This window comes from Rattus norvegicus, chromosome 4 (assembly GCF_021556685.1).
Source record: "Rattus norvegicus strain SHRSP/BbbUtx chromosome 4, alternate assembly SHRSP_T2T, whole genome shotgun sequence".
NCBI classification, from domain to species: Eukaryota; Metazoa; Chordata; class Mammalia; order Rodentia; family Muridae; genus Rattus; species Rattus norvegicus.
In genome coordinates this window covers 82,709,006-82,732,340 of record NC_141537.1, presented here as the reverse complement: position 1 = coordinate 82,732,340, position 23,335 = coordinate 82,709,006, and the positions used below count along the sequence as shown (strand labels likewise).

Below are 23,335 nucleotides of genomic sequence, written 5' to 3'. Positions count from 1 at the left end.
AGTCAAAAAGCTCATGGTTCAAGAGATTTGTAAATAAATAATAAAAGTGGTGGGATCTAGAAAGACGTCAAATGTTGGTCTCTGTTCTCCATATGCATCCATATATGTGTGAACATTCACATGCACACGATACTCAAAAAAGACAGCATAAACCATGCACTTTATTTGTTATTTATGGCTATTTTGAAACTAGAACAGATGAGTGGAATATTTCCTCATGGCTTGCAAAGCTGAAAGTAAGTTACAGCTGATCCTTTTAAGATGAAGTTTACAACCCTTGTAAATTTCTAGAAAGTAGAACTGCTGAGTCAAAAGTTGTTCTAAATTAAAATGTAGATAGAGTTTCAAAAAGGTTCATCGGATATACTCGATAATGTATGAGAACACTCATTTCCATAAATCCTTGCTTGCTGATTATAGTTTTTGTCTAAATTTCAGTCTACTCAGTAGTTAAAGAATAGTGTCGGGGCTGGAGAGATGGCTCGGCGGTTAGGAACACTGACTGCTCTTCCCCGGGTCCGGAGTTCAAGTCCTAGCAACCACATGGTGGCTCACAACCATCTGTAATGGGATCCGATGCCCTCTTTTGGTGTGTCTGAAGACAGCTACAGTGTACTCATATACATAAATCTTTAAAAAAAATTAGTGTCATATTTTTTTCTCTAATTAAGACAAGTTGAATATATTTTCTCTGAAGAGAATTGAGGTATTTTTTGTTGTCATTTTGTGATTTTTTTTTCCTACCTGAGTCATTCATAGATGTAGTCAGGATTTTTAAGTTATTCAGGTGTGAATAGTGCTTTTCATATCAGATGCTAGCAGCCCTTCCTTAGTTACTTGGTTTTTGTCATCTATAATAGTTTTTATGTATTAATATTTTAGTTTTTCCTCTTGTGAAAAATTCTAGATGGCAAGTACTAAGTAGTATAGGGAATTCTGAGTAGTCCTTTGTGCAGAGTCTAAAGTTTATTGTTTTTGTCATTTTCTTTATTTCTATCCACATATATTCATATCTAGCTTGCATCACGTGAAAGACAATAGCAGTCACCATGATGTTGCCTACTATTTTAGTGTGCATCTCGGAAGAGTAAGGCCGTTCCTCCCTGTTAATAGACCAAATGATCATACAGACTTTCATGTCCTAAGATTGAACTTCTGTGAAGCCAAAAGACACGTGTGTGTTCAGAAGTCACACCTAGCATGAGTTCAACTTGTGGCACTGCAAAACCAGAAAGCAGCTCAAACAAACACAAAGACTAAATCAGGCCTTGACTGTTTTCTTAAGCTTGCTAAGCATCTGGGTTCCCAAGTGAAAGGTTATCAATAAAGAGGTTTAGGTAACGGTGTCTGGTGTAAATATTAACTTACTGTTCATTTCTTCTGGCGTTTCTTGTTTCTTGAATGTACTCCTGTTCCCTTTTCTTTATGTAGTTCCCTTCTTGTTCTGTTTAAACCTGAACCACTCTAGAATACACAAGTTAAATGTACCTTCTTAAAATTTTCAAGTCATGAATTCTGTACCAGGATTAGTTGTTTTTACATATTATTTTTACCTGTCTTATATTAATGTTTAATTTTGTTTATGTCCTCTTGGATTTTAAGGTTATTGCAAGGCAAGAATTGTATCTCATATATGTTCAGTGGCTATGTGTAGTGGTATATACCTGTAATGCCAGCACTTGGAAGCTGAGGTTGGAGGATCAGAGTTTGAGGCACCCTCTGGCTTAGCACATAGAGGTAGCTGCTTAAGGCTTGTGGCATATGTGAGGCCTCACTCTTCCTTGTCATACTTGCTACCTGTTTCACTTAGAGTAGTCACTGTTAAATTAACTGCCTTTAAAATGCAGTGTTCCTTGCTTGTAATGTTTTTGGATTGTTAAATTGTACCTTTCTAACTTTAGCACAGTGGTTTTCTCTTTTTTGTTAATTTGCTTATGGGCATGAGAGCTCTTGCTCCTCATTCTATTTAATTTTAAATTCAATTTTCAATTAGGTGTCATTTCTCTGTCATTGAGCCTTCATGGGCTATAAAGACAAAGGGTTCCTGTGCATAAACTTAGCATCAGTGCTGTGATGTTGCCCATCAACACCATGTTGATGGAAGTGGTCGGGTTGGTGGTGAAAAGGAACTAAATAAGCTGCTAACCTGTTGAGCTTTATTTCTTAAGCAGAGAGCTCTAAATAATTTCCCTTTAGGATCTCAACGTACTCACACATGCTCATGATGAGTCGGAGCAATCATTTGAGAGGATTTGAAACTTAAAAATGGCTGAGCTTAGTCATCACACAGAGTCTCAAAACCAAAGTTATTGAAAGAAAAGGGAAGAATAAGACCTGTAAATGCAAGGGCAAGGAGAGTTCTTTCTAATTCTTTCAGTAGATTATCAACTTGTGTCTTTCTAAATCCTGTCAATATTGTCTAGTGTCACTGTGGAGAAAGTGTGTCTAATGTTGTTTCCAAGGTGACCCAAAGCGTTCTTAACCTTTAAAGCACTGGTTTATGAGGTTAAGCCAGCTTTTAGATGGTTATGATCTTTTAAAGTGTTTGAGTATTTTGCCTACATGCATGTATGTGTACCACAAGTTTATTTTTTATTTATAAATGTATTGAAATCAGTGTGTTCTAGGTCAATGGCTTCTAAGACTCCAGTTGGATTCATTGGACTGGGAAACATGGGCAATCCAATGGCAAAAAATCTCATAAAACATGGCTACCCACTCATCCTCTATGATGTGTTCCCTGACGTATGCAAAGAGTTTAAAGAGGCTGGTGAACAGGTAAGGCTTGTCTTTGGATTTGCTTTAGATTTTGTTCTTTAAAAATAACTTTTCTTTATCAAAGAAGCAAGCACTTCTTAGAAGCATACCCAACAGAGTTGTAAAACCTAATTGTATTCATTTTTAATTTAACATTAGGTCAACATTGGATGCACATCAAAAGAGCAGTATAGATGCTGGGAGGGGTCTATTTTTTGGTAGGTGGCCTGGGCATTTCCTGTTAGGTCATTTCCTGAGATAATATCTTCTCTGATTATGTTGATGAAGCAGTTATTTTGTTAGAGAAAGTTGGGATGATTGTCTTATGACAGGAATGCGCTTTGGGACTTAAAGCTTTGCCTGAGTCCCTGATCCAACACTTCATTTTGTCTTAGTGGAACAAGTCAGTCCCTCGGCTGGTTTCCACATCTGTAAAATGCATCATGACTACTTAGATTATGAAGCTCAGATGAGGAAATATATGTGGATGTACTTTATAAATGTTGCATGGCAGCACTCTGAGTCCATCATTAGTGACTGGCTGTAAACCAGGAGACCACATAAACGCATTGTGGGCTATAATACGGAGCTGAGTTATGACTGAGCCGTAGTGTGTTGCTTTTAGGCTGCCATTTACATTTCAAGAACTGGGGTACTAGAGTTTATCATGTTTTATGATAGCATCTGCCAGGTAAGTCTTGTTCTGTCTGGATTTGTCAAACTTCATTAGTAATTCAGATGATAAGAAACCTTACTTTAGCCTCTGAATTTAAGAGATGTGCTTTTTCTGCAATATGAAGGGAATTTTGCACACGTTGTAGAAAGATGACAAAGGGTAGGATTTGATCCCGGGACCGGAAGAGTACTGTAAGTTTCCTAAGAAACAGAAAAGTGAGAACAAAATGGAGCAGAACAACAGACGTGCAGTCCTGAGATAGAAAATAGGTTTAGTGACTTAGAAGCCATTTGTAGAGCTGAAGAGCTGTCTGTCCTGGCCGTGTTCTCTGTGCTGTCTGTACTGGTGGTGCTGCATGAGAAGGTGACTGAGAGCTTGGGGCTTTTCAGTATTGCACTGAAGCTACTCATGCCCATGTGGTCTGTGGAGACTTAACATCGCACTCCTTGGTGCTCTGGGCTATACAGGCTGTACAGTGAAGTAACCTAAACTTTTTGGAATGAGTTGATGGCTTACTTTACTAAGAGAATGTGACAAAGGTGACCTTTTATTGTCTTGAATATGATAACTATTCCAAGTTGTTTTGTTGTCTGGAGGTCAAATTAGTTGATAGTTGATTGAAGGAGATAGTATTAATTTTGAGGTAACACTGCTATTTGACATTCCTCACTTTATGGTGACATGTGATTGCAAATGCTGACTGCTCTCTAAATTGAGGGAATGCCTTCACTTAAATATAGAATTTAACCAGAAAGCTCGGTAGAGGTCGAATGGAGACCGTCCAGTGGATTAGAAGAAAGAACTGGCAGAGCATAAACTCAGGGGCTTTTAAATGCTGTCACCGTTGTCGCTCCTCCCACGCCTGTAGGACTTACAGCTTACTTTTGGAACAACTGAAGTGGTTGTCACTGCATTCTATATCTTTCAGTTTTTCCTAGATTTCCAGAACTTTCTGGTGTTCTGCCTGTGTTACTGTCTTCTTTGACTCTATTCCTCAATGCCATGCCTGTTTTTTTTTTACTGATTTTAGATAGGCTTGTCCTGGAATAAGGGATACATTTGTACTTTCAAAGGAAGAACAAGAACCTAATATTTAGTGAGAAACTACTATGTCCATGGCTTTTTGTTAAGTATTTTGTGTGGTATTTATTCTGTTTTGGGGGACAGGGTTCATTGTATAGCTCAGGCTGGTCCCATACTCTCATCCTTCTAAGTGTTTGGTTTATGAGCAATTCAGCACTCTCATTTTGTTTTTTGTTTTTTTGTTTTGTTTTTTTAAGTTGTATTCATTTTTAAGTATGTCTTTGTATGAGAGAGTTGAGTGTCCTCAGAGATCAGGAGTGAAGTCAGAACCGATGCATAGAAAAGCTAGGTGCTCTTCTTGGGTTATTCAGTGAATTGATATGATAGCAGGAGCCAGGGACTGAACAAAAGTCTAGTTTTGGCACCAGAACTATAGCTCCTTGCATTACAAGATGCACAGCCCACAGCCACTAATTAGTAAAAGTTAATATATAAGGGATTTGTCAGTATGCAGCATGGTTTCATTTTGTTTTGTTTTTGCTCTGAAATGTAGCTAGCTACTTTTTAATCTGTTTATAAACTGGATAATTGGTATAAATTTCCTGACTGTTTAAAAGAAACTAGCAATGCTGAGTCATAAATTGTATGTGCCTTGCCCCTCCTCTTTAGCACGTGCTTCTTGTACTTTGAAGAGTGTTGGAATAAAATAATAGTCACTCATCACAGTAAGATTTTAGTGGATAACAGTGGATGAACAGTGGCCCCAGAAAGGTGTCTTCTACAAATCAAAAGGAAACACAAGCATAGAGAGATGGCATGGCAGTTAAGAGCACTTATTCTTACAGAGGACCCAGGTTCAATTCCCAGCAACCACATAATGGCTTACCATTGTCTGAAACTCCAGCTCCAGGGAATCTGATGTCCTCTTTTGACCTCATTGGCCACTAGGGGCATACATAGCACACAGACATACATGTAAGCAAGAGACTTATGCACATAATAAGATACAAAGATATAAATAAATAAGAAAATAAATGGTAATACAATAGTGAATCTTTATGACCTAGACTTTGGCAAAGGATTCTTAGCTATAACAGCACGAGTTTATGTAACAAAATTAATAGGTAAATTAGAATTCACTAGTATTAAAATTTGCTTGTTATAAATAACACCAATAAACTAAAAAAGGTCTAAAATATTTAGATATCATATATTTGATAAGGGACTTTTATCTGAAATACATAAAGGAGTCTTACAACTTAAAAATTAAAGACAAGTAATTAAATGGCGAAGGATGTGAATTTGAAGACGGTTATATAAGAGGCCGGAGAAGCATGAAAAGGATGCATTGTAATGAGGAAGAGAACCATGCTCACCGTGAAACTCAGAATGAAGAATCAAGCAAGCAAAGCAAAACACACCTTTTCATTGTGGTGATACAGAGAAGTCGGCAACTCAACAATGGTAGTAGAGTGAAATGATTCCACCACTTTGGAGGACAAGTCTAGGGAGTGTCTCAGGTAGTGAAGCATAGAGTTATGATATGACCGAACAGTTCTTAATGGGTGGTGTATCTGTGTATGTTCATGTGTGCGTGTGGAAGCCAGGGGTCGATGTTGCCCGTCTTCCTCTATCACTGCCCCACCTTGTTTTTGAGATGAGGTCTCTATACTAAACCTGGAGGTCACTGATTTGTCAGCTTTTCTCTGCCTCTCCAATGCTGGGGTTTTAGATGCATGCCTGGCCTTTGCTTGGGTACTGGAGATCTAAACTCCGGGTCTTATGGTTGTATGGAAGAGCTTTATTCATTTAGCTGTCTCCCTACGTCTTAACCTTGCAATAAAAGAAAACCTGGATCTAAGCCAGGCCTAGGGGTGCACACCTTTAATCCCAGTACTGGGGAGGCAGAAGCAGGTGGATCTCTGTGAGTTCAAAGTGGGTTCCCGGACAGCCAGCTACATAATCAAAACCCTGTCTCAAGAAACAAAACCGCCCCTCCCTCCCAAATAGCAATACAAAACAAACTTGTGTCTATACCCAGGAGAAATGAAGGCACATATTTACACAGAACTTTCTGTATAATAGTATTGTTCATAATAGCTAAGAAATAGAAACAACACCCATGTGTATCAGTGAATGAACTGGAATGTTACTTAGGAATTAAGGGAAGAAAGTATTGATGTTTGTTATGTCACAGATGAACTACGGAAGCACACTAAATTAAAGAAGCCAGTTGCAAAAGACCATGCACTAAGCATCTCCTATCATCTGAAAAAGAAAAAGGAAATCTGTATAGAGAAGCAAGTATGCTAGTTGCTCAGTGCTTGGAGAGGTCAGCAGCACTGGCGCACAGAGGAGTGACAGCTTGTGGATGCACAGGTTCTTTCTGAGGAGTTAAACACGTGACTGGTAACAGTTACTTTTATCTAGGAATATAATAGAAGCCAAACAATTATTCACTCTAAATGAGAACATTGTATGGTGTGTTTATCACTGAAGCCACAGGGGTGTAGCTAGTGGCAGCTGACAACCAGGACTAAAGTCACAGCATGGAAGAAGACACAGAGTTCTGGGAAAAAGAAGCAGACATCGCAGTCATGCTGCTGCCAGTGGAGTGGCACCAGCCGTTGGAGCTGGAAGAAGCAGAGAAAGAGCTTGTCCTAGATCATTGGAAGGGAGAGTAGTCCTGCTGACACCTTGCTTTCAGACTCAGAGTTCTGCCTTCCAGCTCTGAGAATACGTTTCTGTTCTAAGCTTCTGTCCTTCCAGCACTTTAATGTGGACTCTGGAACATAATAGAGTGTTGGCAGTCTACAAAAAGCATTGGCTTGGAATCTGCCATTGCCATTCAGTTAGCTGTTCAGTATTTGCATGTGTGTTTGGTTTTTCTCTTTGTTAGCTTGTTTCCTAATGCATAGAATAAGAGCAGATCTTTTCATACAGCTGTTAAAACAGAGTTTAGCATATAAATACTATTTTAGTGTTAGCTGAAAATTCACATAGGCCATGTTCCTACCTCTGCTATATACATCTATTACTCGTGTGCTCTCCATTGAAGGGATAGTAGCAGTTCCCTCGTGTGTGTGTGTGTGTGTGTGTGTGTGTGTGTGTGAAGACAAGTTGCTTTTATTGGGATGATAATTATGGGTTAAGCTTCCTGTGAGCCACTTAGCAAAACAGAGAGCAGGACCTCTGATAAGTCACTGACTGAACAGCTGTTTCTGGAGTATATTCTGTGTGCCAGGAACTAGAACTTTTTCTTGAGTGAATCACAGCCTTACTTCCTTGGGACCCAATAGTAGGTATTAGATTATCATAACACTCAAACAATATGACTCCAAACTGAGGGAAGTTGAACGTAAAAGTAAAAGCGATATTAGTTTGTTTTAGATGTATCACATTCGTGAGATGGCATATAGAGTTCTCTGTGGAGGCTGAGAGAAGAGTATGAAGGATTTATTCAGGGAAAGAATCAGGACAAAGGAATCATTTCTTTAAAGGCAGAGCCTCAGTCTCCACTCCTTAGGAGGTCTTTGCTTTTGGCCAACAGATAAAGCTTGAGTATCTGTCTCATGTTGCTTTCTTTCAAAATTATAATTTGAGTATAATAAAATGCCAAGACAGTTATTGAGGAGAAAAAGTTAGGTAACACTTAACAGTTCGTTTCTGATAGAGACGTTCAGAGAGAACTGTCATGTATAGTCTCTGCTTACCATCCAACAGAAGTGATGTCTTCTGAAATGAAAGCTGTGAGTTCAAGGTTTCTGAGACTTCGAAGGTCCCAGGACAGATTCAGTGACCAGGTTTTCTTCTTTCTACTTGCGATATGTGAGTGGATAGAAAGAGATGATGTCAGTCTCGTTTTACAGTGACCAGCTTTCCTGGAATTGAGGGTTACTGGATATTAATAAACGGTACGCTGGAGGTAAAAGCTAAATTAGGTATTTGGTGGTTGTTTTGTTTTGTAAGAGGGCACATAGAGGTCTCTGGAGGCAAGGGCAGAAGAGTAGGTGGGATTTATTCAGGGTAAGACTGAGGACAAATGCATCATTTCCTTTAGAAGCAGAGCCTTCGTCTTCATTTGTTAGGAATCTCCCTCTGCATCCCAGGCATGTCCCAAATTTGCAACTCTCTTGTTGACACAAGTCCTCCTAAATCTTAGGATTACAGGAATTAGTGCACTGCTTGCCATTATAGATTGGGAAGTGGAAGCCAGTGGGGTCAAATGATTTGCACAAAATCATACTGACTACTTGGCTGAGCTGCAACTAAACCTGAGTCTCTGACTTGCCTCAACAAGTGTTGCTTTGTTCCATCATTCTGTCTTTGCTTATCCACTCAATTAGCACACGTAGTTGAGGGATTCTGATTAGTTGGCTGCTAAAGCTTTTTGTGGCTAATGTCAGATTGGAAATGAGGTTGATTTCTTCCTCTCTGCTTTTGAGTTGTTTCCAAATTTTGTCAGTTATAGTTTTAAAGTCATCATAGCAATGATGAGAAGCGTTTGAGTGCCCGTGTCTAAGAAAAATGTCTTTGTAATACAAATCAGACATTGTTAATACATACCAAATGTGTGTGGTCATTAGATATGGAACAGTCGTGTCTAGTAGAGCGGTGGTGTTGTAGCTATTATTGTCCGTGTGTGTTTTTTCCAGACCTGTGAGCTTTGACACGACTTGCTATAATTGAGGGGTTACCAGTGCTCTGGCAAACCAAGCACCCCGAGAAGCAGATGCTTGGGATGCAGGGGGCTGATTAACCACTCCATGTACTTGGCAGTTGGACCATTTGGCATTGCCAGTTCATTGGGTTTGAGAAGCTTGGAGATATGTAGTGTCCTAAGATCCATGAGCTAATTTTTGGTACCCTGTAAGCACCTTTGAAGGAGTGATCTAGGTGGAACTACGTTTCTTTCCCTGGAAGAGAGCTCCATTTCTAAGGGCACCGTAAGTTTCCTGACATAAACTTCCAGGCTTGTATCTTGGAATGATCTAGAGACGGAGCTTCACTAGGAAGAGGCTTCCTTTGTTTTGCTTTGTATTCACTTCAGGGAAGTGGACATTTCTGTGAAGCCCATGTTCTCCAGATAGTTCTGTAGAGGACGAAGACTCTGGCAACCTCCATCTGTTCTTTATTTCACTGAGCTTTGTCACTGGTCGTGATCTTGAACTTTCCCCAGTAAATAGTTGCAGATCCTGACCTGTTTGAGACCTGGACACTGCTTACATTCGAATTAAACAATACTCCTTTGTGATTTCTTTAAAGGTAGCGTCCTCCCCAGCAGATGTAGCGGAAAAGGCTGACAGGATTATCACAATGCTGCCCTCCAGTATGAATTCAATAGAAGTTTATTCTGGAGCAAATGGAATTCTAAAGTAGGTATTTCTGAAGTGTATGTGTTTCTTGCTGTAGTTCTGGGTTTGCATTTGTTAAAGCTGCTAGGGCATTGCAGCTCTGTTGGTTAAATCTTCCTGTGTATTTCCTTATTTCATAAAGTGAACAGTGTCGTTTTCTGCTTACTGTGAAGAGTTAACGTTTGCACTAGAGTCGAGTATGTGACTTTTGGGGATAACCTCCTCCTCCAGCCTTGTTTAACCCTTGCACTGCATTTACTCTTTCATGGTAAATGGTTAGGAGACTTTTAAAGCTTGCACTTTAAATCATACCTACTCTTTAAAGCATGATTTTCTTCTGGTGTATAGAAATCCAGAAAAGGGGTTCTCTGAAAAGTAAAACCAAACACTGGAAAGAGCACTGTCATTTAAGATTTTATTACATAAAAAGCTATTGAATGCCCTCTGGGCTAGTCCATCTGCAGTGAGGACTTCGGGAAGCTGAATTCAGCCTTAGCAGTAGCTCTTTGAGTGAGGTGTGCTCAGGACAGTGTTTCCTACCAGTGTCTGTGTTCCTTGGCACTGTAAGCCTGCTGGCGAATTGTCACTTACTGCCATACCTTGTGGTGTGGCTATGTCAGAAGGACAGTGGTTGCATTCCAGTCTCCAGGCTTTCTGTTTCCTAGTCCTGACTCACTCTGCTGTTGGGCTCAACAGGAGCTAGTACAAAGCCATGTGCCATGTAGACACCTGAGTCACCAGCACTGATTTCTAGTAATGCTTGCTGAAAGAAAGCAAGATTCACTTTGAGAAGACTGTAATACAATGAAATCTGAGGTTTGGAAAACTAACAAACTTGTAAGGAAGAGACGTGTGGATATTAGACAGAAAACTGATAAGATAAATGTTTAGATTTCAGGGGTTGAGTGGCACTCATTTGGATGGAGTCAGCAGGCCCACAGTGTGGGTGGTCTCGAGGCGGCTGGGCTGACTCATTACCTAGCCTGCCCCAGCTGTGGCCTGCTTTATTTCTCCAGCAAAGTTACTAAAACGTGTGCGGTGACACAACGTTTACTAATATCCTTTACTTTGGAGCATGGTGGCCAGCTACTAGAACCAGTTTTGTCCAGGGAGTGCTTAGGAAGAGTTTGGTTTCATATTAAACTATAATTGCCCTCCTCTCTGAGATGATCCCCTTCTGCTCCGGCCCCCCCCCCCATGCATAAGTAATTTTTTATATAGAATTTGTTTTTAAGATTGTTAAAGGTGGGGTTGGGGATTTAGCTTAGTGGTAGAGCGCTTGCCTAGCAAGCGGAAGGCCCTGGGTTCGGTCCCCAGCTCCGAAAAAAAGAAAAAAGAAAAAGAAAAAAAAAAAGATTGTTAAAGGTGATAATACCATGGAAGACTGGTAGTTTTATTCATATTTTTTCTGTCACATGCAGTAAAGCCTTTGCTACTGAGGTGAGCTCCAGGAGCACTTGGCATGTCTCTTCTGTAGATTCCACACAAATACTCTGCTGGATCTGTCTAAATGTTTTTGAAAGAGTTCTATGCACTGCCTTTTTCAATAGAAATAATTTGTTTTCCTCTTTAGTAGTTTATTTTTTTAAACAGTGATTTCCCCATTTTCTGTTTTAATTTTTCTATGTATGGGGTTCTAATTTTCCAGTCTTGATTCTGTATCCCCTGGTGAGTAGACCTGTGGGAGGAACTTGAGGAAATGGATAGCGGTGAGATGGCTTGGGGTAGAACCCTTGCTGTGTAAATTGACTCCAGAGTCCTCTGTCCTCCATGTGTACAACCATAACACATCATTTACACACACTAATAATAAATAAGTAAGAACGTCGGGAAATTTGCATACAATTGTAAGTTATCATTCTTGATTTATATGTTTATTCATATTTTTGAGACAGGATCGCACTGAATTCCTTAGATTGACCTTGGACCCACCTTGTAACCCAGGCAGATACTGAGCTTGTGATCTTCCTACCGCAGCCTTGAGTATTTAAGATTGTAGGCCTGGGCCACTAAGACCAGGTAGCTAAATTATAATGTAGAGTTTCCTAGCCACTAGGATAAGCACACCTGTAGATAAAAGGGAACTATTTCAGGTCTATGTTAGCACTCATAGTAAAAACAGCATCTTTTACCATAAGGATGATAAAGGTTTGTGTAAAATATCCATGATCCTGTTTCCATCTTTACCAATGTATGCATTTTCATTTGCCAAAAAAATCTTGTCAAACTTCTAGATTCCATCCTTTATTTCCTTTTTTACCTGTTTAATATTTTGTTTTAAGAGTGTCTTATTAGGACAGGAAGTAGGTAGGTGGAAGTGGGTCTGGAAGAAGTAGGGTGATGGGGAGGTGGGAGTGGACCTGGGAGGAATTGGAGGAGTGAATATGATCAAAATTAGGTATTTGAATGTCTTAATTAATAAAATATTATTTAAAAATGTTCCCACTGTTAAAGGAATATACCCTCTTGAAACAAATAGCTGTTCTTTAGTTGCTTATATTTATCCTTAGTGAAAATGGTATGGATATGGGGAATTTGCAGTATAACTTCCTAAAGATTTAAGCTTTTTAAGACCCAGTGACTGTCCACTTCCCTTATGAAGTTAATAGGGTTTCAAACTTGCTTACACTTTAGCTTCACTGTGTTAGCATGGCCAGTGTGCTTCACCTGATACTAAGCTTTACCAATTCATTTATTAGATTTTCATTTTGATTATCTGAATGAGTATGGGTTTACTTTGAACTGTAATTGATCTGGAACTTGAGTAAATAAATATGAGATTTTTCAACTATTTCAGTACCAAGCCATAGACCTCCTTGATAGTCTGGTGATTTTGAACTGATTCTGATTGTATGCTTAGTTGCATGAAGTACTCATTCAGAGTTTTAAACTTGAATATTTTCATTTATACTTAGAAAAGTGAAGAAAGGCTCATTATTAATAGATTCCAGTACTATTGATCCTTCAGTTTCAAAAGAATTGGCAAAAGAAGTTGAGAAAATGGGAGCTGTTTTCATGGACGCCCCTGTTTCTGGTGGTAAGTGCTATCTAAAACACATGTCACTTTGTCATGTAGTTTTCTGCTTGTCAAAAGTATCTGTCCTGCTTTTGTGCCACCCAAGGTATTTCCAGTTATTTTAGGATTTGTAAAGATTCTTAACCTCTCGTTAAAATAATAACAGAACAGAACTGGCATGAATCTTAGTGCTCTCATGATACAGCCCTGCTAAGTTACCTGTAAATTCATTTAAAAGTGTGTTAGAGCTTGGAAGAGTCACATGTTTTGGTTGAGTTATTGTGTGATAGACAGATTGCTGCCTAGAAGTTTAAGAACTGCTTCAGGAAATAACTAGTTTGGGGCCGGGGCTGTAGTTCAGTTTGTTGATTGCTTGCCTAGATACACAAAGCCCTGGGTTTGATTCCTAGCACTATGTAAATTAAGTGTATTAGTGCATGCCTGTAATCCCAGGACTGGGTTGGCCAAGGTGTGAGAGTCAGGAGTTCAAGGCCTTCATTACATAGGCAGTTTGAAGCCAATCTAGAATGTCTGATGTCCTACTTCAAAAAAAACAACCCCCCCCCCCAAATTGGCTGACTCTACTGTTCAAGAAATTGAAAAAGTGATTTTAAAAAGAACAAAACAAACCCATCTGACCTCTCAAGTTATATGTGAGGCTTGAGTGGCTTTACAGGTGACTGTTACTAAAACATAAAGCAAAGAGCATTACATTTTCACGTGAATGTTTCCAGACCGTGGAAAATAAGGAAAGACTTCCCAACTAAGTCTACACAAAAGACCTCTGAACCCTCTTATTTAAAGCAAATAGAGTCAGAAGGTAGATGGTAGGTGGCTCTCAGTCAGGAGCATAGAGTTCAACCTTTAAGACGTCATTAGCAGATCAAATCCAACCATAAATAAGAGAAGTAAAACATTGCAAGTTCTGTGTTGCCTGTATGTAGAGATGGCTTAATATTAGAAAATCTGTAAATGTAATTTACCGTGTAACATGATGAAAGTTACATGATAATCCTTGTGAGAAGTCAAAGACTCACCAATGAAAGTTTTAAAATTTAATTTTGCATCAAATAATATCAGAAGTAGGTGTGTGGGATGGTGGGTGTGTGGGATGGTGGGTGTGATTTTCTGTCATTTCCAAAATTGCTTTGTAGTCGGAAATGTTCTTGTATATATTTCTGCTTGTACATATGTAAAGATAAGTATGCATTTGTAGCAGTAGGAATTTTATTCCAATTATATTAAATGTAACTTTGGACTTTAAAGAGATGAAAAGTAAAATATAATTTAATCCAGATTTTATTTTTTATAAACTAATGGTTTTGCCATAAAAATTATATTCTAAACTTATTAATATTTTTTGTTGTTGTTGCTATTTTGTTTATTTGTGATAAAGTCTTATGTATTAACCAGGGTTAATTCCCCTTCTCTCTAACCTGATTCCCCTGTCTCTACCTCCCAAGCTGGGATTACAGACATCTGTTATCATGTTCAGCTTCAAGTCAGTTTTGAGTGTAAGTGAAGGAATAATGAATTGTTAGCTCTTCTTAGTTTAGTAAGATCACGGCATAAGGATTTGTAGTAGTATTTAGGCACTTTAAAAATTAAAATTTATTATTAGTATGTGTATGACATGTGTAGTCAGAAGGATGATTTTGTGGAGTCAGGTGAATTCCAGCCGTCAGACCCATGTCATCAGGCTATGTGGTAAATGTTCTCCTCACTGAGCCATCTCTAGGGCTACTTTTTTAAAAAGGTTTGTCAGTGTGTATATACTGTGTGTGCGTGCGTGCGTGTTAGTGTAAATGTGGGTACATGAGTGTGTGCACATGTGGAGACCCTGACTAATGCTGGGAGTTTCTTCGGTGGATCCTGTTCTCTCCACTGAACCCAGAGCTCACTGATACGGTGAGTCTAGCTAGCCAGGAGGCCATCTTTGTCTCAGTGCTGGGATTGCAGGTGGGCTACCACGCTTACCTGGTGTTCACTTGGTTGTGGGGTTCTGAGCTCTGGCCCACAAGCTTGCACAGCTTTATGCACTAAGCCAGCTCCCCAGCTGGATTCAGGCATTCTGATTGTAAAATACTAATAATATTGGGGCTATGAATAAAATTAATAAAATGAAACATTCTTTTGTTGAATGAGATAATACACAAGTTCTTGCCAGGCATTCTCCTCTTTCTTCCTCCCATGGTGCCACAGTAACATTGGGACTAGAGATGTCTGCAACCGTGTGTGTCTTTACCTGGGTCAGTCGGTAGCAAAATGACACTGAAGGAAACAATCAACAGGGATGGGAGAAAAGAGCTTCACGCTCTGACTCTGTACTGAAGAGCATCTGGTTAAGAGTGGAGCAATGGATCCATATCAGCATTTCTCACAAGAAGAGCAAACCATCAACAATGCACAGACTGTCCAAAGGCTGAGGGAAGCTGGCTGGGTAAAGGCCCTGGGTTCCCATCACACGCAGAACCCAGGAGTGTGTGTGGTGATGGTGGTGGTGGTGGGGACATATGCACGTGTTTGTGTGCTGCTCATGTGTGCACATACATGTTGAGTGAGACCAGAGGTTGATAGTCCATATTTTCTTTTATATATATAAAAAAGCTCTCTTTCTTATAAAAGCTTTTGGCATTTCTGTATTTATTTTTTTATTTAGAAAGAACATGCATATGGAAGTTAAAGGACGACTTGGCAGAATATTTTCTCCTTCACCATGTGGTCTCTGGGGATTGAACTCAGGTCACTGGGCTTGGTGGCAAGTGCTTTATCCACTGAGACATCTTGCAGGCCCTCCACTTAATATGTTATACACTGTTAATTATTTTGTGTGTGTGTGTTCACTTTCCTGTATGCTATGTCATATGTATGGAAAGCAGAGGACAACTTGTGGGAGTCAGTTTTTCTACTGTGTGGATCCTGGGAACTGAACTCAAGCGCCATGTTTGGCAGCAGGCACCTTTACTCACCAAACCATATTGCCAGCTCACTCAACCTTGATTTTTGAGCTAGTCTGTCATTGATTCTTTAGGAATCCACTTGTCTTTGCTTCTTCAGTGTTAGGGCTTTTACTTGGGCCTGGGGGATCTGAGTCTGAGCCTCATGCTGTCTTCTCAGTCTGAAATATTCACAAACATTTGAAATCATTCTTGTCTTCTCATGAGACAATGTTTGAGTCCTAACAGGACTGTGAGTGCATCTGAATTTGTACTGTTATTGATGAACACAGGTATAGTTTGTGATAATTAATTGGTTTGACACGTGATCATTATGAGATTAATTACTATATAATAGCAGCTTATTTGTATTTATATGGTCCTTTCACCATTATTTGTAGGCATTTAATGTGATGGATTAGCCTCATACTTATTATTTTTATATATAAATATGGTTTGTGGAAAACGACTCTAAACTGAGCACACCTGTAGTCTCATCAGTAGGGAACCTGCAGCAGGAGGATTGCCATGAGACCCAGGTCAGAATGGGCTACATAGTGACGTCCTGTCTCAGAAGCAACAGTAAGAAGATTGTGCTCTCTCCGTTAAATAAAGGATTATCTACCTATGTCAAACAACAACTTTAAAAATGCTTATGTTTTAACCAGATGAGGGAAGAGGGAAGTCGGGGCAGAACAGTTAGGGCTCAGGCGTTGACCCAGTTTTATGGCGGCTTTGTATAATCAGTTGTGGAATAGGGAATATTTTGGATCACTTGAATAAAACCTCTTCCATTGCTTCCCATGCTTTAGATCTGAATTAGAGGCTGGAGATTGATTTTGGGTTGTTTCCTCTATTTCTTCTTCTGTTGTTGTTGTTGTTTTAATTTGTTTGGCGTGTGACTTGGGGGTTTGTTCTCTCATTGCATGATGTGGAAACTCAGGTCATCAGGCTTAGTGGCAGGTGCCTTTCCTTCTACTCTCAGTTTTTGAGACCGGGCTGTTACTCAACCTGGATCTTTGCATTTCAGGGGCCAGGTTCCTTGCAGCCCCCTGTCTCTGCTTCTGCAGTGCTCGAGGTACAGATGTCTACTGCCACATCTGGGTTTTACATAGGTGCTGGAGTTTAGAACTTGGGTCCTCCTGCTTTCACAGCAAGCCATTTAACCCACTGAGCCATATTGCCATCTCCCCATGGGGGAATGTTTTAACTAAAAATGCATCTAAGTAGATTTATATGAGGATATAACTATAGTAGCATACAAATACAGATGAGCCTGTATCACAGTTTCTATTAGCATTTTACATAAAAGAGAAAATTTGCAGCTCAGATGATTGAAATAGAGTAGTGTTTGGAGGTGCAGGTGATCTCCCCACCCAGTACTTCTATTTCTTACTAAGTAATATTCTCAGGAGTAACAAAGATCATTCCTCTCTTTTTTCCTAGGCCAGGAGCAGCAGGGTGAAGGTTTTCCCTAGGTTGGGTTTATGTATATTAAACCCAACAGAAATGACTTCTGTATACATCATTTTTATTAGAAGCAAAGCAGTTGTGTCCTGTAATTCACAATGAGAAGAGCCATTTCACTCTTTGGCATGGTCTCATCTCTCGGGTTCTTTCTTTTTTTTTTTTTTTCGGAGCTGGGGACCGAACCCAGGGCCTTGCTAGGGCCTTGCTCTTGCTAGGCAAGCGCTCTACCACTGAGCTAAATCCCCAACCCCTCTCGGGTTCTTTCTAAAAAACTTCCAAACCATGTACTTCCTTTCCACGTCTCATGCTCTCTTGTGTTTCTAGGCATTGGTTCTCTTTCCCCCATTTCTGTTTTTTTTTTAAATATGAAATCTTTTTTAAAAAACAATTTCTTTGATGAAATACTGCGTATCTCTCCACTCTCACCCATTCCCGTCATCGTGCTTATTGGGCACTGGCGAGGTAAGAAGTAAGACGTGTAAGTGCATATTGAGCTGACAGGTACCACCAGCTTAAGAGCAGGAACCTCACTACTTATCACCCTCAACATCTCAATTTAAAAGTACATCTTCTTTTAATTAGTAGAATACTTGTTTGCAATTATGGGAGCAGCGTGACATTTTTCTGTTACAGTGTTACAGTTCTAATCAGATCCAGGTAACTGCAGTGCCTGTCACCTAAGCTGTGGATGTTCTTCTGGACTCCCCATCCTCTTCTCTCTGACTAGATGACCAGAGTTCCCATCCTCTTCTCTCTGACTAGATGACCAGAGTCCCCATCCTCTTCTCTCTGACTAGATGACCAGAATCCCCATCCTCTTCTCTCTGACTAGATGACCAGAGTCCCCATCCTCTTCTCTCTGACTAGATGACCAGAGTTCCCATCCTCTTCTCTCTGACTAGATGACCAGAATCCCCATCCTCTTCTCTCTGACTAGATGACCAGAATCCCCATCCTCTTCTCTCTGACTAGATGACCAGAGTCCCGAGCTTTACGTCTGATTCTCCTGCTTTTCTTTTGAGTTGACCTCTAAACAGTAGTTTTACATTTTTCATGATTTGGAACATTCTAAAAACAAAATCATTGTTCCATGACTGGCTTTTCACTTTCTGTTCTGTAGTGTTGGAAGAGGCATTAGCTTATCCAGTTCTTTGTGAGAATCAGAAAGAACTGTCTTTTCAGTATTGAAAACACTCCTAGGTAAGCCAGCAGAGTCTGGTTTGTCTTTGAAATAAGATATTGCTATAAAATCCAGGCTAGCCTCAAACTTGGTAACTTCCTGCCTCTGTCACCTGTGGTTGGAATTACTAGTGGTGGCACACACTGCACTTCCATGTTCACAGGTACTTAAAAAAAAGCCACTCTTTTTTGGACAAACGTCACCCTGTAACAGGGTTTATGGCCTGTCAAACAATGTGGACTGAATGCCAGCCTCTACTTATCCCTTTGGTCAAACGGCCACATATAATACATGAGTGTTTTGCCACTACATACTTATTACATGTAGTTCATTAATTTTAACTGCTATGTGATAGGGATATAAATAACCACACTCCAGCCAGGGCTTTAAAAAATTACACACTTTTCTATACATCACAGGAGCCTGCCCTTTCAGTTTGTCTGTATAATACTGGAACATTGTTAGTGCTCAATAAATGTTTAAAATTTTAGGTTGCCCTCAACTGGAAAAACAACTATGAAAAATAAGACAGGATAGTGGTGGCTCCCCCTTTACCAAGGTGAGAATGATACACAGAAGTGGTAAGTAATTAGTTCAGGCTCAGACCTGTTTGATAGGAAAGCTGAATGTGGTGTGACACTGCTTCACATTTTGCTGTGTTAAGAAACTGTTTCTCAGTGTTATTAATTTATTCCAAGTTGAAATGAAAATTGTTAAACCAAGAATGCTCTTTAGAGTGTGAACTCTTATTTCTTGGCTAAAATAGCTAATAGCTGGTGTGGTACACTGTTACAGTAATGACTTCAAATGACTGGTCTCCCAGTATCTGCTCTGTTCCCACTCCCTGAATGGATTGAGCTTCACCATCTTATATGCTTTGGACAGTGTTAAATTCATTAAGTGTGTGAGACAAGGAGATTTGGAAGCATCCTGAATGCCAAAATGTGCTTTCTTATAATGTGGAATTCTTCCATCAACACAGCAACCTAATCCAGCTTGTACAGACAGACACACATAGAACGGCTGCTGAGTGTGGGTCTGACCATCTTGACCCAGTCAGTGTGCAGATGACTGACACCTCATTGGTTACAGTGGGCCTGACTAGCATATGCACTGTCCAATAGGTTCAGCCTAAATTGCTTACCTATAGAATTGTGAGAATGTAAAAGTCATGGGTTTGGTGTGGATAGTGTGTATTGATAAATATATCATGGACCCAGTTGAGTCAGGTAACCAAGATTCTTGTCCAGGATTTGTTAGCAAGCTGGAGAAAGTGATTCTGTATAGAAATCTGTTGGGTTGTACAGTTCTTTAACCTTAAGTCTCTATATTTCTGATTACCAATGAGTATGTTACCTGTCAAGTTGTTTTGAAATACCCACATTTGCTCAGATCTGGGAAAGTAGTTGGTAAATTTCAATAAAGGTTACTGTATTTTTTCATGGAGTGTTGTGGTTAAGTTGTATGTCCAGCTTTTAAGTGTCTCTTCTGCTCCTAAAATGGAAATTTATTATTTGAAGTAACCTTATGAATTATTTTAGTCTGACTCTGTTATTTTGTAAATAGAAAAACTGAGGTTCAAAAATGCTAAGTGACTTGCCTGGGGTTTTCCGGGTGCTTAGCAAACCTGGGAGCGGGATTCTAGTCTCTAGGTCAGTTTTGCTCTTCCTGCCATCTGCCAGAGTATCTTCCTTTTGATGGTGTCTGTGGTGTCTTCTCTTTGTCCTGCACCTTGTCCTTGTCATGGCAGTCTCCTTCTGATGCTGCAATTCTGACGATTCGTCTTACCCACAGCTAGTTCTGCCTGCTACTGTACTCCCTGGTAGGCACTGACACATCTTGAAAACCTAAGGGGAACTGCCTTATCTTCCAACCCCTAGAGGCCAGCTTCTAACCTGAGCTGAGCTTACCATTTCTTCTCCAGTCACTTGGGAGAAACTGGTTGAGAAAACAGTGTGTAATTTGGAGAACTGAGAGTTCTGACCTGTCCTACCAGTTCTGACAAGTTAGAGGGTGACCTCTGTTCACAGAATGAAGTGGAAACTTAAGGGTTCTTCGGAAAGTCAGTTGTGTTGGAAGGTGTTTTCCTGAAATGGACACAGGTGTGAAAGGCTAAGGCAGACTCGTGAAAGAACATTACCCTGAAGCAGACACAGGAGAGAGGGTGCTCTGCTAAAGCAAGCATGTGAAAGGACACGTGATGAAAGAGTCTTTGCTAGCAACACACATATATTGGTCGGCCTTACATTGTGTAGTTGAGCATTTACTTCTGGTGGTGTTTCTTGCCGCTTCTGTGGACTTGGACTGATTGGCAGATGGATGTCAGTTGAGACAGACACATGTACTAAGGCAAGACCCAGGCAGAGGCAAGACATGTGAAGTTTGGAGGGTATTAAAGGACTCCACAGACAGTGATGTAGGCTGAGCTTGGCTTATTTATAGAGCTAGCTGTGCAACACTTGTGGGTCTGGTGTCTTTGCTGAATCTTTGCTTCCCTGAGAGAGGCACTTCTGGGGTTCTTCCTGGTCCCTCCTGCTGACTGGAGCAGAGGCTAAGGCCTTTCTCTGCTAGGTACTGGCACCACTGCTGATTCATGTCTGCTAGCCGATCTATCTGTGAAGTGTTTGTGAGTGGATCAAGTTGCCACTGCTAAACTGAACTGAACTGCCAATTTCTAGACACCACAAATCCTTTCTTTCCCACAACCTCTGGTGGGTGGTGGGCTAAAAGGAAGGTTAAAGCATTTAAGAACCATCATTAAAAATACGTTTTGAAAAAATTTAAGTTACAACAGAATGAATGGGTTAGAACCAGTTTGGGGAGTCCTTCCTGTTTGGGATTACTAGCTTCCGGTACTTAATCAAATACGCCTACCAAAGAAGAAGTAAGAGCTTGAGTGGGACTGGTACGTGATCTCTTCCCAGTGGGGGGTTGGACGGGCTTGTGCCCAGAAGGTGGAGGACAGAAAAGATGGTTTATTCTGCAGCAGTGGGGCTATGTCCACGTCTTTCTTTTGTGCATAGCATAGGATAGCATAGCATAGCATAGCATAGCATAGCATAGCACAGCACAGCACAGCACAGCACAGCACAGCACAGCACAGCACAGCATCTGTGCCATGACTAGACTGCTGTGTTACACTTACGTGCTTGTTTCTTCTGCAAGACTTGGAAGTGGGTAGACCTTAATTTACAAAAAAGAAAAACAAAACTTTATATCTGCCATGTGTATCTTCCTAGTGGACATTTAATAAAAATTGAATCAAGAATCAATCAGTTCTTCCTTTCTTTTCTTCATGCTTTACCAAACTACCTGTTGATTCACAGATAGGATGCTGGGAATCAAACATATAACCCATTGAGCCCACATCCCATCCCTTTTTAAGATGGTGGTGGGGCTCTTGCCTAACATGCACAAGGCCCAGGATTGCAATAATTAAGTAGTACAATTAAAAAATATATGAAGATTAATGTTGAATATTTTGGGTTTTCCTGCAGTCATTCCTCTCTCTTAACTGTAGTATTCAGAACAATGTAAAGAAGGCTTTCCATGAGAGTTTAGAGTATAGAAAACATACTAATAATTTGTGAACAGTGCAAAGTGTACACTAATTTAGAATAGCAGCATTGCCAGGAGCCGTGCAGAACAGGATCTTTTCCACAGCACTTTCCAATCTCCAGTTGCTTCTCACTGAGCTGTTCTTGATCTGAGTTTTGTTTTTTTTTTTTTTTTTCTCCATATGTTGGTATGGATATTTAAAGAGAAACCAACACTGGATTTAACTTACACAGCTGATTCTACATCAACTGAAAGAGTTTTGAGTTTGGAAATGGGAAATGTATGTTAAAGATAAGTTCTCAAAACCTCAGATGATTTCTGTAATATCCCATAGGAATCACTGGAATTTAGGTTTTGATTTAACAGTTCTTTAGGAAATATTTTTAAATTTAAGAAAGTTATTTACCTTGGTGTTCTGCCTCCATGTGTGTGAAGGAGTCAGTTCCCCCAGGACTGGAATTACAGAACTGTCATTTTGATTTGAACCTGGGTCCTTTGGAAGAGCAGCCAGTACTCCTCACCATTGAGTCATCTCTTCAACCCCCAAGAAGTATTTTCTAAACGAAGGAAGGTGGTTCGTTCACATCATTCTCTTACCACCATTACTACCGTTATCTCTCTTAGTGAATTATGTTAGGAAAGGATAATTTAAGCACCAAGGGCTGGAAAGCTGGGTCAATAGGTAAAACACTTGCCACAAAGGCACAAGAGCCAGTGTTTGAATTTCCAGAACCCACCATAATGCTTAGGTGCAGTAGCTCATGTGTGTAATCCCAGAACACCTAAAGCAAGATGGGAGGTGGAGACGGGAGAATCCTGGGGACCCTGTCAAAGTGAATGTAAAAAATTGATACACAACATTGTCCTCTTGGCTTCTGCATGCATGCTATGTATGTAAACACACACACACACACACACACACACACACACACACACACACACACACAAACTGAAAAGAATGTGGAGAGCTGTCACCACTCTGGTTCACTCTCACATGCATAAGCACGTACAGGCACACATGAAATCTACACTTGTCATATATATGCACACAAAAGGAAAAGGGTACATTTCCTTCAACAAAATAGCTTGCAATTCAAAGTGCTGTGTTTACATAATTTTATATGATTGCATATTGTTTTATGCTTACATATGCTAGCTCTGTATTATGTTGATAATACTTTGACCACAAGGGGCATGATCCATTTTCCATTTCTTATAGTAACTGTTTAGTAAGTTCTTGTTACATTTCGATATTCTTTGGATATTAGGGCTTGGGCTTTTCTTCCTGGAGCCTATGTTTACGGGAATAAAGGGAATGAGCAAATAAAGGGAATTTCAATTAGAGCCTTTAAATAAAGTACTAAC

The 23,335-nt window shown here is 40.0% G+C and overlaps 1 protein-coding gene across 2 annotated transcripts in view; it reads left to right on the top strand.

Annotated features, from left to right (window-relative positions):
• The window catches only part of Hibadh (3-hydroxyisobutyrate dehydrogenase), a 98,171-nt gene that overhangs the window by 7,260 nt on the left and 67,576 nt on the right, over nt 1-23,335 (top strand). For both annotated transcript variants that reach the window (XR_015685802.1, NM_022243.1), the window contains 3 exon segments: nt 2,618-2,778; nt 9,722-9,831; nt 12,726-12,847. Coding sequence is in view for 1 of the 2 variants with exons in the window: in NM_022243.1 (NP_071579.1) it covers nt 2,618-2,778; nt 9,722-9,831; nt 12,726-12,847 (393 nt within the window). In the remaining variant the exon portion in view is untranslated.